This window comes from Paroedura picta, chromosome 12, assembly GCF_049243985.1.
Source record: "Paroedura picta isolate Pp20150507F chromosome 12, Ppicta_v3.0, whole genome shotgun sequence".
NCBI lineage: Eukaryota > Metazoa > Chordata > Lepidosauria > Squamata > Gekkonidae > Paroedura > Paroedura picta.
In genome coordinates this window covers 27,356,864-27,372,375 of record NC_135380.1, presented here as the reverse complement: position 1 = coordinate 27,372,375, position 15,512 = coordinate 27,356,864, and the positions used below count along the sequence as shown (strand labels likewise).

The window sequence follows — 15,512 nt, the reverse complement described above, 5'->3', positions numbered from 1 at the left end:
CAGCAAAAGAGGCAAATATGCCATCTAATTTAGCTCCCTACGCACTGTGGGAAATCAAAGCTAGAATATTCCTAATGGAGAACTGCTTTGAATTTCTAGGCTCACTGAATTACATCTTTGTTCTCTAGGCCAAACCATGTCATTCTTCTTTGTATGATGAGCCCTTCAAGGATCTCCCTCCCCCCTACTTTTTCCAAGTGGCGGTAGAATAGCTCTCATCCTGCTTTGGAGTTATGCCAACGTTGAGAGGGCAGCTGTCCAGTTTTTTCAGGCAAGTGGTTACCTTAAAACTGGCGTTACCATGCAGGATGGTATTGGGTTTGATCCTGTGAAAAATGGCCTCATGCGCAAGGAGAAAAGTGATTTTTGCTGCTTGTCCCACTACTGCGACACCCTCTCCCTTTATGCTGCTTCTGGGAGTCCCCCGCCCCCTGGGAGTGGCACGTCAGAGGTATTTCATGCATCAGCCAAAGGGGAAGGTGAGGAAGTTACACTTGCATGAAGGGAATTTAAAGGGAATCCAGCCCCATTATACAGCCCTTTTCTTTTCCTAAACCTTATCGAGAATTTCTGCCCCTACTTCCACCCCCACCACTATGAGCAGTCTCATTATCCAGCCTTATTTGCTGCTCAGTACCCCTCATGCTGTGATCTGAGCACGAAAGGAAAAGCATTTCCTTTGTAGTATGCAGTTCTCATTTAAAGTCCAAGGACCAGAGTCAGTGCAGTATTGTGTTGAGATGAGTTTTAATTCAAGAGTACACAGAACTCTTACATTCTGCCTCCCATCAGTGATCAATAAGCAGGAGGAATCCAAGTGACTAGGTCAGAAGGTTGTCCCAGCACCCAGTGGCGTCTGGTTTCTTATCTGGCTACAGCCACACATGAGCCTGGCAGTGGTGTACAGCCTAGGAGAGCATGAGAAAGCAGGAGAAATTAGATCCCAGCACAAGAGTGATGGGGGGCTACAATCTATGGAGGAACTTCTAGTACCTGTACCCTACTAGCTTGGTTTTTGCACTGTGGCCATTCAAAATAGCCAAGCCTGCTGAAATCCATTCGCTTGCTAGAAATGGTTGTCTGAACAGGCTCCAGGGGCCCAGCACTGCTGCAACCCGAAGTCATTTATTGCATCATTTCCCCTCCACAACAACACCCTGGGCTGTGCTGAAAGATTATGACGGACCCAGAGTCACCCACAGTACAGTAGTGATTCGCACCCAGTAGTTTCACAAACGTCTGATGTTTTGACTGCTATGGCATGCAAGCTCTATTCTCTCTAGCAGCATTTCTAGGCTGAGAATATTTTATTGTGACAATTTCTTTGCTGCTCATCAGCCATCAGACTCTTGGTGGGGACTGTGTACAACGGAAAAAAGAAATCCAAAGCCACAGAAGTTGGCAGCCCTTTTAAAACCTTAGGAGGAAAAGGGGTGAGAGGCGTGGTGTCTGCTGAGCTGGGCCTAGAGCCTTCTAGGGTCAGCCTGTGAGTTTAACTGTTGTGTTCCTTGTGACCTTGGCAGCCAGGGGTGGTTTGGCCTTTGCTGCAGCTGCCTTAAGACGACAAAGCAGATGCAATTTTTACCTTGCATTGCTCAGCGGCATTCAAGCTGGAGCACCAGTAAGTAGGGCCCTGGGCACATGCGGCGTCTCCTGGAAACATTCCCCCTTCAGCCACACAGGCACCCAATTCCTGTTATCAAGGGTAAGAAAGAACCAACAGGAAGAAGAGTCAGTGGAATCCTGCTTAGTGGAAATAATAGTTGTATTGTACACTGGAACAGCCTTCCTAAGCCAAGTCACTCTGGGGTATCCGTGACCTATGAGGTGGCCTTTTGTGGTTAATAGCTTGAAATTTTTCCCGTTTCTGCTGTCTGAGATAAGCCCCAGGGGCTGAGACAGAAATAATGCAGGAGCTCTAGTAGCATTCGTTCAGTGGAACAAAGTTTGAGTCCACAAAAGCTTATGCCTTGGATAGAATTTTGTTGGTCTTAAAGATGCCACTGGACTCAAACTTAGTTCTGCTGCTTCAGACCAACACAGATACACACCTGGATTTATTCTGTGCTTTACTCTTCCGCATGGATTGCTTCACAAAACAGTTGGGGGCTTTTGTAACTGACCTTTTCCTGAATTGGCTTGTCCATTTCCTTGAACGCTTAACAGAGAAAGTCAGTGGACAAATGCTGTAAACAGATCAGAGAGTGGGACTGAATGAGGTTTGACAGGCCTGGCATACCTGACATGTTGTCTTGGAGCTCCATGGTTTTGCAACCAGGGTGGCCAGTTTTGGCTGGTACCGGAGGACAAAGCTTAGGCACTGCAAAAGAGGAAGGGAGTAACTTTAGCATAATAAGGATTGGATTTGACCATCTTTTCTGCTAGCAAAAACAGAAGGAGGTGGTCTTTGGCCAGCCATGCCACACTAGAAACATGGGACCTGTGTGTACAAAGGGGAGAGCAGTTGTTGTATGAAGAGGAATTGAGTGAAAGTGGGTGGAAATGCTATCTGCAGTCCAACCCAGTGTCTGTTCTTTTCCCTGGAAGCTTGGCTTCCTGAAGAAGCTGTTGCATCTCACTACTTCTACAGATTAGTTTATGGCTGGGAAATGGAAATCTGCTGGTAGGAGGGAGTATAACTGAAAATGCCTGAGTGTTACCTATAGCCTTGGTGAATTGATGCATGTACCACTGCCTGCCTCTTAAGTGTTTGGGAGATTAGAAGAAGGCATCTCTGCCTAAAACACATGCAGGGACTTTCCCATGTGTTCCCCAATTCATCCTTGTCTCCCCTTACAAAGAAAAGTACATTATGTTGCAATGTTGAGCAGCATGTATGTAGATTTTAGGCAACGTGCAGACTTATGTGCAATCTCTTTGGCACTTGGCTGGGCAAGAGCTACCTGAGCCCCCTTTCTTGCTGCACCTTAGCTAAAAACATAAGAGCCCTGGTGGGTCAGACCCTACTGTGGCCGACCAGTTCCCACAAACAGCCTAGAGGCCAAGGCCTTCCCATCAACAATCACCTGCCGGCTACACTGTGCTTCTTACTTCCAAGCTCTCCCCTTCCTACAGTCCCACAATGGCTTGAAAACATGGAAGGTTTGCAGTGATAGTATTCTCCCCCCACCACATTGTCACTCTAGATTTTCTCTTGTCCCACTTAAAATCCCATGTACATACTGCTTGAGCAAAAGCAGCTTCATCAACCCCTACTTTGGTGGGCAGGGGCTCCCCTCTGGCCACTCACCTCTTCTTGCCGGTCTGGGTAAGTGCTGCTGCAGGTGCCAAGCAAGGCTGCCTCTATTTCAGCCTGGGTGCTGTTTGCCTTGATGGACAGCTTCACCTGGTTGCTGACAGCGAGGCAGACCTCGCAGGAGAGCTGCCCGGAAGGGATCTCTGCCATGGGAAAACACACGGTTCTGGTGAGAGGAAGCTGTAATGTGTACTGACTTACTGGGCAGCTGTTTCTTCCCCCAACCTGCCTTGTCTGCATTTCAGCCCCAGCAGCTAACCTGTTTACAGCTACTTTGAAGGCACTTTCTTCATTGAAAAATACACAAAAACTTGCCCATTATATTAAAAGAGACATCTCCCCCAAGCACAGGATGTGTTACTGCCTGATGTTTCACCCTAGCCAATGAATGCTGCCTATTCCATGGACATGGGGTGATGGGGAAGGATTGAGGAACTTGGTGGCTCTAAGCAGGAAGAGGGTGAGAAATGTGTCCTGTGTCTACTGGCAGATGTTTGTTATCGTCTCTCTCAAAACTAGTCCACCAGGATTGAAGGGCAGTAACAGAGCTTGAGAGATGAGGGAAGAGAACGGTGTGGCTCACAACCAGGGCCCTGGGTGCTGCTTGAGGAACATCTGTCTTTACTGCCAGTAGAAAGCAGCCCCTCTTACCCTGCATCTGCTGCTCTGGAGGGCATCACACCTAATTCCAGGCCAGGTGCTAATTAATGCTTGGACAACCCATTTAAATCCTGATGTGTGGGCAGATCAAGCAGGGGGACAGCTTGTGCATGGCCAGTGATTTCTGGAGCAAGCCAATACCTAACAGCACAGACAGCCTCTCCTAGACTCAGCTGGTGGCGCTGCAGATGTGGGAGGTGCTCACAGGCATAATGCTTGCCTGTTGCCTAATCTGCACTACTGGCCTAAGCAGTCCTACCTGTGCAACAGGCAATGGGAAAGAGCTGGTTGAAGAGTCTCCCCTTAGTTTGAAGTGGTCTGGTGAGAAACATGCATGTATGTATGCCTGAGCTGGTCAGGATCAAATGGGGTCATCTTGGCTAGCCTCGTGCCTGGTCCAAAAATCCATTTCATACATAGTCCTCAAATAGAGGACGTATCAGATATTAAACCAGTAAGAACGGATACTACACTTGAACTTAGCCTCGTACCTGGACCACAGTTCTCCTCTGTGACGCACATGAGCATCATCCCACAGATCAGCCGTGGCCCCACCTTGCCCAGGATAAAATCGACAATGATCACGGTATATTTCTCCATCAAACACTGGCACATTCCAGCAATGGTTCCTGGCAGAACCCGGCAGAGTTGCGACAAGGATTTGGCAATCGCTGCCTGAAGAAAAAGTGAGCATTAATGGAAGGTAATGGGCAGGCCAGTGTCCAAGTCCAGAGAGTCAAGAGGGGCCTGGCATTCTCTCAGAGTTACAGCTGCCCTCCAGTCTACAGAGATCAGTTCCTCTGGAAGAAATGACAGCTTTAGAGTGTGCATTCCATGGGATCACGTCTCTACTGTGTTCCCTCCCCTCCCCAAACTCTATCCCCCCAAGCACCATTTCTAAATTTCCAGGAATTGGCAACACTTTTAGATCTCACAAAGGTGCCTAAAAGTTGTACTTCCAAGCTGTAGACATAGGCAGGTCAGAGAAAAGAAGGAACCTCTTGCATACACTGGGCAGAGGTCAGTGTTTGGACAACTCATTCAGTGTCACTTCAGATGACCAGACAGCAGGACAGGGAGGCCCAAGGTCAACCACACCTCTTTCAGTAGCCCAGGGCGTCCTTTGCAGATGCACAGTGTGCTAGACCCAATTCCATTGCTGCATGAAGAACAAACAGGGCCCCTGTGCCTCTCTTTCACTGGCTTGAATTAGGTGGCACACAGAGGACTAGCCAGCGTACTGAAACCTCATCTCTGCTCTAAGTGATGGAGAGTGCCATCTGCCTTCTCCGTAGGCTTGGGGTCCAGGCACCTTGGCCCCAGGTTAAGATTTTACTAGGTGCCACTGACATAGTCACAAGATTCATGCTGTCAGGTTAGAATGCCTTTGTTGTTGTTTTCTGATAGAAAACCTATTCAACCTGCTGAATTCCTGTGCCTGTTTTGTAAGTAGGAAAACGGCTCCTATACCTTTGGGATCATGGCTTCAATCCTGCCTACAAAAGATCTGCACATCCAGCAAAGAGGCAGGGGGATGGGCAGCTCCTCCCCTGGATTCTCCTAGGAAAAGGAATAAGTGTTAGCAATAAGAGCCAAACCAAAGCAGCTCTCTTGAATGCATTGCACACACTGGGACAGAAAGGTTTTGGACCTGTTAACCACATCTTGGCTGTGGCTCTTTGGGCCTAAATAGTCTTGCTCTGGCCAGGCCAGGCTTGCAAATAGGTATTGTTCCCCACCCTCTTAGCTTTTTGCTGCTGGACTCCTCTTCTCCACTGGAATTATTGCCTGTGTCATAGGCAAGGGGATCATTCCAGGCATTCCTTGGAAAACACTTCTGCAGCCACAGCCCTGGCCAACGGGCCAAGACACACCCCTGGGACTTGGGTCTAGGTTAGCCATAGGGGAGGAAGACTTGTTCTCCTCCATCTAGCTCTGTTGGGGTTGGCACAGTGAAGCAGTCCTTACCTCGGTCTGGCTGTTGGGTGTGATGAGAGCTTTGCCTTGCAGTAGCTGAAAGAACTGCTCCACCACTGGAGCCAGCATGTCGAAGGTGCTCTTGCTCTCCCGTGACTTGGAATGGCAGAGGCCCAACTTTGTGCAGACAGAAAGGGGCTTCTGAAGGGCACAAGAATCCGGGGTGGGAAACTAATAACCCATTCCTGAATCACAGGCAGACCTCAGGGTAACATGGTTCAGGGAAGTTCTCTTGCACACACCAGAACAAATAGTTCATCTCCATGCACCTTGTACAGGAGATCTTCACAGTCCAGATATGTCTGTCTCCTGTTCCACCTCCATAATTTTTCTCATGCAAGAGCAACTTCTGCCTTGGCTTTTCTCCCCTCCCCTCCCCTCCTCACTCCCCCAGTCCTCACCATCATTCAGCTTTTTGGTCTCTAAACCTCTAAGAAGTATTAGTGGCAGAGCTGGTCCAACTAGGGCAACTTACGATCTCCCCTTCCAGGCTGGAGATGAAGAGGTCTAAGTATGTATCCACCAGTGTCTGGCAACGTGGGACCAGCGTCTGCAGTGGCAAGGTGGTACATTCATGTTCCAGGTACTTCTGGACGGTCTCCTGTTTGAGGACGTGGAAATTGTTGCAGTATGAGAAGGTGGTCTCCTCTTGGGCCTGCCTCTCAGGCAGCTATTCACACAGCCAGCTTAGGGTGAGGGAGAGCAGTCTCTTATGGGACATCTGTTTTACCCCACTCATCCCTACTCAGTGTTAGGGTGCTTGGAAGGTAAAATAATGTGCCACATGGGCTGTATTACCCATGGTATCCTACATTTGCAAAAAGCTGAACTTTGCTAAGCTGAACTTCGTGAATTTTAAATCAGGACTTTCAAGACCTCTTTGCAGCTTTTCTGTCCAGTGTTTCACAGATTAACACGAGCCCTGCTTAGCCACTGCTGGAGGCATTTTGCTACCTCCTACATTCATCTTCCTTTGCAGTGTCCTGCCTTTCATCAATCATGAATCAAAAGCCAAGAAGGGACAATCTTTTGATGAAAGCTAAACTAGAAAAAAACATGTAGAAAAAAAAACGTGTACTTGTTCTATAATACATACCAATACTTGTGCTGTGACAAGAGGCACACGGTATAATGTGCACGGAGCCTTAGCATTAATGTGCAGGCATTTACATGGACATGCCCTGGGGCAGATGCACCCTTTCCCCTGCAAAAGAGAGCTGAGAATGTTTGGAAAAGGGAATGCTAAATGCCCTCAGTAATACTGATAGTATTTCAAGGAGATGTCTCCGCTCACCACCCGCAAGGGAAGAATCGGGGTAATGATTTTCCAGGGACCAAGAGCAGGGAAGAGGTTGTGTCTAGTAAAGGGAACAAGGGCTACCTGCTTCTCTTCATTACCTTAAAGGATGACTCCTTGGCCATGCGAGTGAGGATGGTGACAATCTGTTCACAGTCTGTGCATGGATCCTCCTAGGAGGCAACAGCAAGCGGGGTATTACAAATGGGAGGCTGGCTCAGAGCCTAAGGACCCAATGTACTTTTGCTTTGTGAGTGGGGTTGACAGACATACAACAGACCTCTACGGTACACTTGTGTACAGTGTAGATTTGGACCTCAGCACACAGGTAAAGGGTGCATTTTAAAACTGTGCTTGCTGCATACAGTTTGCTTGCTGCATATTATCCCACTCTCACTGCATTGTCTTCTACTTTTGTAATGCCGTTTTTGGTACTGTTTAACCCATCTTGTCTAACACATCTTGTTTCAAATTTCTGCAATCCTGGTTCTCTCACACTGCTTATTAGATGCCTCATCCTGCTGATTTCATGGACTTACACGGTGTAATCTGCCTTGAGCCTTAGTGAGAAAGGTGGACTATAAAAATGGTAAATAAATATATCATGAAAGCATCTCCTGGAGCTGGGACAGCTTTTTTCAACCTTTTGACCATGGAGGTACCACTGAAATATTTTTCAGTCTTCAAGGTACCAGGAAGTACTGCCAGCTAGCCACACCTCCTTGTCACACACACCCCCCCCAGAAGTGAGAGGAGCCTTGGGCAGCAAAGGTTTAAATGGCCAGGGCCCCTCACCTTTCCAACCAGTCTAGGCCCATTATTGGCTACTTGGGGAGGGGGCAGGTCAACCTTATATGGGTAGATATAAAATTACCTTTTTCTTGCCTCTTCACTTGGAGCCAGAAATGGCTGACACAGGGCAGGAGGGCTTTCCACAGCAGCCATTTTGAAAAACTCCATGCCACAGTACCACTGAAGAGCTATATGATACCGTTGGTTGGGAAACCCTGAGCTAGCCCCTCAGAAAAGCTATCATCCAGGTATCTGGTAGGCAGGCACCAGTTGTACCTCCCAGCAGCATACCTTTATTTTTTTCCCTTGCCTGGTGACCAGGTACAACAGCAGATTCACCAGGGATCTCTCCTTCCTCACCCTGTTCTATAACGACTGCTGAGCTGTGGAAAGAAAGGAGGAGCTGGTGGGGAAAGAGATTAGCCGATACTTACTTTGGGGGTTCGGCTCCAACCTGCCAGCAGGCACTGTTGCAAGGTGCCACACTGGATGGCCGTCATTAGGTTCTTACACGAGTATGCAGGACCTTTGGCACATTGATGGTGAATGGACGTCTTGTTGGCAAGGGCTGGCAAGGAGGAGAAGAGGACCAAGGCTTGTATAGGTAACAGCGGTCTCAGACAGAAATGTGTGTTCTTAAAGAAGGATTTATGGTCAAGTGCTTCAGCCACTGGACGAAGGATCGAGAGGCAGTATAAACAATGCCAATAATAAACCTTAGCTTCATTGTCCAAAGCATTGTGTGCATTTTATCTCCTTGTTTTCATTGAATATTTAATCTTTACACGTAGGTTGCTCTTATGGGCCCCATAACACAAAGCAAGGTGGCTGGGGATGAAAGAACTGTGGTACCCTAAAGCAGGGATCCTCAACCTGTGGCCCTCCAGATGTTCATTGACTACAATTCCCATGAACCCCTGCCAGCTAATGCCAGCTGGGATTTCCCAGCTCAAATGCCTACACCTTTTGTTTCTTTATTGGCATTTTAAAGCTTTCCACTTTGGCCCCAGAAGATACACCATATAGCTCACAGACTAATAAAAACAGACAACTAGAAAAACAAATGGCATGTAAACATACAACATGAAACAAATAGCTTACTCCTGAATCACATCTGACATAGGACAACTGAAGTGTCTTCATGTCAAATCTGGGCCCCAAACCAGACAGATGAAGATTGGTTAATCCAGGGGAGTTGGGGTGAATCACCATCCTATGTGCAATACTGGAAGGAGGTGGAAATCACAAATACTGTTTGAGTCCACTTAGGGTGTTATTGTGTTGCTGTTTTAAAAGGAGCTTGTCTTTTTCAGAGCATCAGTCACTTCCCCACTTTTAAAGAAGCTCTAATAATCTCCTGGATGCACCTATTCAGGTGAAATTAGCCATGGACACAAATCTAGCAAGCAAAGAGCTGGCTATTCCATTTGATCAGCTCGTTCTGTAAAGAGGAACCATGAAAAGACAGAGCAAACATATGTATACAAAGTATTATAACAGTACAACGGATACATTTCTGGATTGGTGTATAAAGATATGGACACTGGCTTTTCAAACTAAATTAACATTATGAAAGAGAAGGAAGAGAATCCCCATCCAACAAGTTTGTTAGGAACTGGATATTCTTTATTGAACATTAGGACATGTATTTTGCTGGGTTTTGAGATTGTATATATTATTTTCTTTGATATAGTAGTAGGAAGAAAATAACTTTTAAAACTGCAATCAATTAAATGATATGTAGTTTTTAAAAAGTTTGAAACCTTCAAAGCTAAAACTAATTTCACAATCCAAGTAACCACAACTTTTTAAACAACATAGTTCAAGGAGCTTTAGCTTGCATACATGGACTTCCTCTTTCATCACAACAGCCTTTTAGGGAAGGGAAGGCTAAGACACACACACACACACACAGTCACACAGAGTAACCTTCATGGATGAGTGAGGATTTTAACTATAATATTGACCACTACACTACACTGCCTCTTTGCCATGATTCTCTCCCAGCTCTACATAGGAGTGGGGCAAGAAAATGACAGCTACTACATCAGTCCTCCCCTTGGCTGAGTCCATCACCTCTTCCCATTGTGTTCCACAAATGCTGAAAAAGAGAGTTCTTCATTCTCTGAGTTTGGACATACAATGGGAATAATAAAACAGGAAGTTCTCAAGGACATGCATAAACACAGCTGAGCTGCACTCTTTCATAACACCCTCTCATGGGCTTATTCAGAAGACTTAATGTTTTATTGATTGATTGATCGCCATAGTAAAATCACCACCAGCACTGCCTGGCAGCCCACTTCTTAGATGGGTGTTTCCTCTGACCCCCACAATGGACCCCATGATAACAGCATCAACATCAGCAGGGACATTTAAGAGTTGGAAAAAGGGTTTAACTTCACATCCTTCTAATGCAGGCTTTTGTGAAACCCTGCAGTTTCTTGATGGCCCTGGAAGGGTTTCCTGAATGGGTGGGAGTTAATTTAATTTTAAAAAATTTTGTAAACATTTATCGGATTATATTACCATATATAGTGATGCCAACCTGCCACCCCCCCCCCCCAAATGGCCAATGATGGTCCTGGAGGGGGTGGGAATGGGAGGGGCTCCAGGTGAGCTGTGCTTCCCATGTTTTGCACAAGTGCACCACTTCTAGGGGTTCTCAAATGGTAACATTTCAGGGGTTCCCCAATGCTAAACAACTGTTCTAATGCCTCCCTTTGCTGCTGACCACCAAGAAATTACCCAGAAGCCTCTTTTATATGGAAACCAAGGCCATTGGACCATTTGACTGAAAGGTGGGATACAATTCTCTAAAATAGAAGCCAGCCTGACATAGTGGTTAGAGTATTTAGTATTTGGGAGATCCAGGTTCAAATCCCTGCTGTGCCATGGGAATGGCCACGGCCAGCCACTCTCTAACTTTCTGTCTAACTTTCTGCACAGGGCAGTGGTTGTAAAGGTACAATGGAGAATGAGATCTATCATCTTGAGCTTCTTGGAAGAAGGGCAGAATATCCCAAATAAAACACTGAAGAATTATAAATACAATTTCACCATTAGCCAATCACCAGGTGGGGCTAAAGCAAGTTCCCAGAATTGGCTAAGAAGCAGATGACTCTAGTAGGAAAGAGAACAGACATAGGCAGCTTGTGACATCATACCAAGGGAGGGAATGGAAGGTAACATTGAGCCAATAAAATCAGAGTCCAGTAGCACCTTTAAGACCAACAAAAATTTATTCAAGGTATGAGCTTTCGAGTGCAAGCACCCTTTGTCAGACTATGATCTCCTTACATGACAGGGAATAGATAGCAAAAAACAATTCTGTTACATCTGTGTCACAACCAGATACAGCCAATGATAATCCTTTGTCAAAACAGCCAATCAATCCCCTAGAATTGTGACACAGATGTAACAGAACTGATTTTTGCTATCTATTCCCTGTCATGACTCTGATTTTATTGTGCTACTTCAGACCAACACGGCTACTCATTTGAATCTAACATTGAGCCAGTTTGGGTAAACGCAACAAGACTACTAGCCAAGCTGTAGATGCAGGGTTGGGTTTCGTCATGGGACTCAGCAGCCTCTCAGGCATGAAACTCTCTGGTTGACTACAGACCAGTCAGTCTCTCAGCCACACCTTACCTAAGGTAAAAGTAAAGGTATCCCCTGTGCAAGCACTGGGTCATGTCTGACCCTTGGGGTGAAGCCCTCTAGCGTTTTCATGGCAGACTCAATACGGGGTGGTTTGCCAGTGCCTTCCCCAGTCATTACCGTTTACTCCCCAGCAAGCTGGGTACTCATTTTACTGACCTCGGAAGGATGGAAGGCTGAGTCAACCTTGAGCCAGCTGCTGGGATTGAACTCCCAGCCTCATGGGCAGAGCTTTCAGACTGCATGTCTGCTGCCTTACCACTCTGCACCACAAGAGGCTCCACCTTACCTACACAGGCTTAAAAAAAGAAGATATTTATCCCCTGCTTTTGTCCCTACTGGGTATTGTTTTTGTAAACCTGCCAAGGGCTGAACTTTTGAAGGGGTTGGTTCAACTCAGCTTCTGATTTTGACTTGCTCAAATCACTCTCAGTGTTCTGAGAGAGAGCGACTGGTCCAAAAGTGTGAGGATATGTCTCCCTTGGAAAGAATAGCAACAGGTCCTGTGCATGTGAACCCTTGACAACCCTCCCCAGCTCTGTTTGCTTGACATCCCTAGCAGCACTTCAAGAGGTAAAGAGTCATTTGATGTAGCACAAGGAAGTCCTTCAGAAGTTTTCCATGTTTGCAGCGCAGGTTGTTCCCCTCCCTCCCCCTTGACGCTCCTGATGATGTGGGCATGGAGTATGTGGACATGTTTCTCAGTGTTCCCACTCATGCTGTTTGCTCAGCTAGGCTCGGCATTTGGTGTGAATAAGAGAGGATGGCCTGCTTTTGGAAAACAGCAGCTTGCAGTTTCTTCATTGATCCTACACGGAACCACAAAACATTTTTCTGTTTCAGGAGCTCACGTGGAGTCACAGGTAGGGTTGCCTGCTTTGGGTTAGGAAATGCTTGGAGATTTGGGGAGTGGTCCCTGAGGATGGAGGGATTTGGGGAGGGGAGGACCTTCAGTGGGGGTATAATACCATAAAATGTACCTTCCAAAATGTCTGTTGTCTCTTCTGTGCTTGGGGGTCAACTATAATCCCAGATCTCCAGCCACAACCTGGAGGTTGGCAACCCTAGCAGGAGATGCTGGGAGTACAGCCCAGCAATCAAGCACTTTCTAAGCACTATCAAATGTTAGTTTTGAATCTGAAGCTTTCACTTTTACAAGCCTGGGCAAACGTTGCTATCTTGCATATTGTAATTCAACTGGCATTTAGGATTGCCTTGAAGAAATTATGTCCTTCTGTCCAGCTGGAGTTCTGTTGTCAGCTAAAACAGTATAGTTCAACAATCTGCTTACAAATCCACCATCTAAATCAGTCCCCAGGATTCTGACCACTCTCAGCAAACAGGATAAGGCAACGCAGATGGGCAGAGCTAGAATGGTGTAGTGGTTAAGAGTGGCAGACTCTAATCTGGAGGTTTGATTCCCCACTCCTCCACATGCAGTCAGCTGGATGACCCTGGGCTAGTCACAGTTCTCTTAGGGCTGTTCTCACAGAGCAGTTCTGTTAGAGCTTTCTTAGCCCCACCTACCTCCCAGGGCATCTTTTGTGCAAAGAGGAAGGGAAGGTACTTATAAGCTGCTTTGGGACTCCTTTGGGTAGTGAAAAGTGGGGTATAAAAATCAGTCCATTTTCTTCTTCACATTGCCAGGGACAGGCTTGGTCCCCACAGCAGGTAGTACCTCTCATTCCCCACCTTACCCCCAATTTCCATGACTGCCACAAACTTCAATGCAAAAAAGTAAAATGTTACACTTCAGGACCTTGCTGGAGGAGTCAAAATCTGTCCATTGCCTGGTCTTTTTGTGTATGTAGACAAAAACAAATACACAGGGAGAGGATTCCCTGCAGTCTAGTAGCTCTGTGGAGTGGAGGCTGACTGTTCAGACATGACTACATAACAAAACCAAGTATATGTGGACAGAGTTGTTTCCACTCAGGCCTCTCTTTTGTCCTCCTTCCTTGCGCTCCTGACATTTAGTCTGCCAGTTCCTGAGATAACCTTTCCTTGGGGGTTGTTGCTCTAGATCAGGGGTGGGCAAACGGTGTCTCTCCAGATGTCCATGGACTACAATTCCCATGAGCCCCTGCCAGCAAATGCTGATCCCTGATCTACATATACCAATGGGTCAGTAACAATAATGACCAAGATACTAACAGTGGCTTTCAAAGGCATCTCCTTTACAGGGTCCAGCAATACATCTGTTTATTTATTTAAAACATTTATCAACTGCCTTTCTACATTGCAGAATTTTAAGTAGCTTAATATATGTATACACTATACATAATATGAAATCACAATTAGGGCTGCCAGTAAGGGTAAACTAATAAAACACAGCCCTAAATTAAAATAACAACAGCACCCTAAATAAAGACTCTTCTGCCAAGTGGGGAGTGGAATGGCATCCCTGTTATCCTGTCTCTCCAGATTTCTCCCTTGGGTAACATATGACCCAGTGCAACACACCACAATATAGTTTCCTCCCCATGTCCCCAGCTCATCAAACTCACCTGAGCCCCCACAGAGAAGTGCCAGCAGAAGCAGCTGCAACATGGTTAGGCTGTGCTTTCATAACAAAGTGCTCTGTAAGGTGCTCCTTTTATAATACTGCTGGCTAAGGAGGGGCTCGCTTGGGAAGAGCAGAGCCAGTGGGCCCAGCCAATAAGGAGGGCCTGTGGAAATCATCTGAGTTAGAGAGCTCATGTTCCTGGAGTCTTCAGTCACACTAGTCTTGGAGGTTGTCTCACATTTGGGAATGTGGCTGCTCCCCCACCCCACCCCAGTGTTCTGGTGCTGGGAAACAACCACGAGTTGTAGGGAAAAGGGACCTAATTGTGCTACGGCAAGTGTCAACTTAGGGCCTGGATTATGCTGGAACACGGTGGTTGCTGATAGCTCCTCAGCTGGAAATCACAGCTTACCCTTGCAGCAATTCCTTCCAACCTCTGGGGGACTTACCCGGATGAAAGTATCCCTCCCTCACCATCCTTCTCACAACAGCGTTACCCACTCATTGTTTTACTTAGAAAAGTCTCTACAAGATGATTTGCCCACTTGATTCATGTGGGGAACACGGTGTACCACTTCTCTTCCTCAGGCTCTCCCTCTTTCTGCAATGAACATAACTTTCAGTGCTATCCAAACTCTTACCTGTTCTATTACTCTGCCTTCCATGGTCCTGTGCATTCCTGTTGCCTCCTGGGAGAATATCAGCTTTGGGCTCCTCCATGTCACCAGGGTATATCTGTCATCCACAATTTTCATTTATTTGGCAATAGACTTTAGCATCCTTTAAAATCATCAGGAAAACAATTCCTATACTTTTGATGGAAGACTGAGGCTGAAATTCACTTACAGATTTCAACCACTGGTTCTTCAATTTGAGTGTCTTTTGGGGATGGGTTTCCCAGTGGACTCTTGTTCAGGCGCTGACCAATCCTAGGCGGCTTAGCTTCAAACCATACCTGGTCTCTCTCATATATTCTTTATGTTAGACTAGGTGAAGGAGCCAATTTAAGGATAAGTAGAACAATTATAACTAACCTTCAAGCTACCAGAGAACTTGTTATAGGAACTGGGTTAATGCTTTACTCCTTTTATCTAAATGGTGCCAAAGCATCAGCAGGAAAGACGTTGACACGTGATGGGGAGACTGGGCTGAGGGTGACCAGGTGTGCCTTTTCTTCCCTCCAGGAACCTACAGTTAAGCACTTGGCTTGCCTCTCATTTGGCTGAGTGGTACTCTGGAAATGGCTTGCATAACTGAGTAAACAGCACCTGAATGGAGCCATTCACCTCTTTTGAGTGGATGAGAAGGCCATCATTGAGGAGTGTTCTAGTACTGTTTGCAGAGGAGGGAAGATGGGAAAC

At 46.5% G+C, this 15,512-nt stretch overlaps 1 protein-coding gene and 1 pseudogene across 3 annotated transcripts in view; both read right to left on the bottom strand.

The window, feature by feature from the left end:
• Positions 1-730: 730 nt before the first annotated feature.
• The window catches only part of SFTPB (surfactant protein B), a 29,795-nt gene continuing 15,013 nt past the window's right edge, over positions 731-15,512 (bottom strand). The window contains exons 1-11 of one of the 3 annotated variants that reach the window (XM_077304968.1): positions 14,793-14,886; positions 8,417-8,550; positions 7,292-7,363; positions 6,369-6,494; positions 5,885-6,034; positions 5,387-5,476; positions 4,408-4,591; positions 3,251-3,399; positions 2,240-2,320; positions 1,586-1,693; positions 731-908 (exon numbers count right to left, since the gene is read on the bottom strand). In XM_077304968.1, the coding sequence (XP_077161083.1) occupies positions 873-908; positions 1,586-1,693; positions 2,240-2,320; positions 3,251-3,399; positions 4,408-4,591; positions 5,387-5,476; positions 5,885-6,034; positions 6,369-6,494; positions 7,292-7,363; positions 8,417-8,550; positions 14,793-14,871 (1,209 nt within the window). In that variant the 5' untranslated portion in view covers positions 14,872-14,886 and the 3' untranslated portion in view covers positions 731-872. Of the gene's footprint in view, positions 909-1,585; positions 1,694-2,239; positions 2,321-3,250; positions 3,400-4,407; positions 4,592-5,386; positions 5,477-5,884; positions 6,035-6,368; positions 6,495-7,291; positions 7,364-8,416; positions 8,551-14,152; positions 14,309-14,792; positions 14,887-15,512 lie in introns of those variants that run through there. The other 2 variants (XM_077304969.1, XM_077304970.1) reach the window with 2 other exon arrangements.
• LOC143822245 (U2 spliceosomal RNA) lies at positions 4,282-4,411 on the bottom strand (annotated as a pseudogene).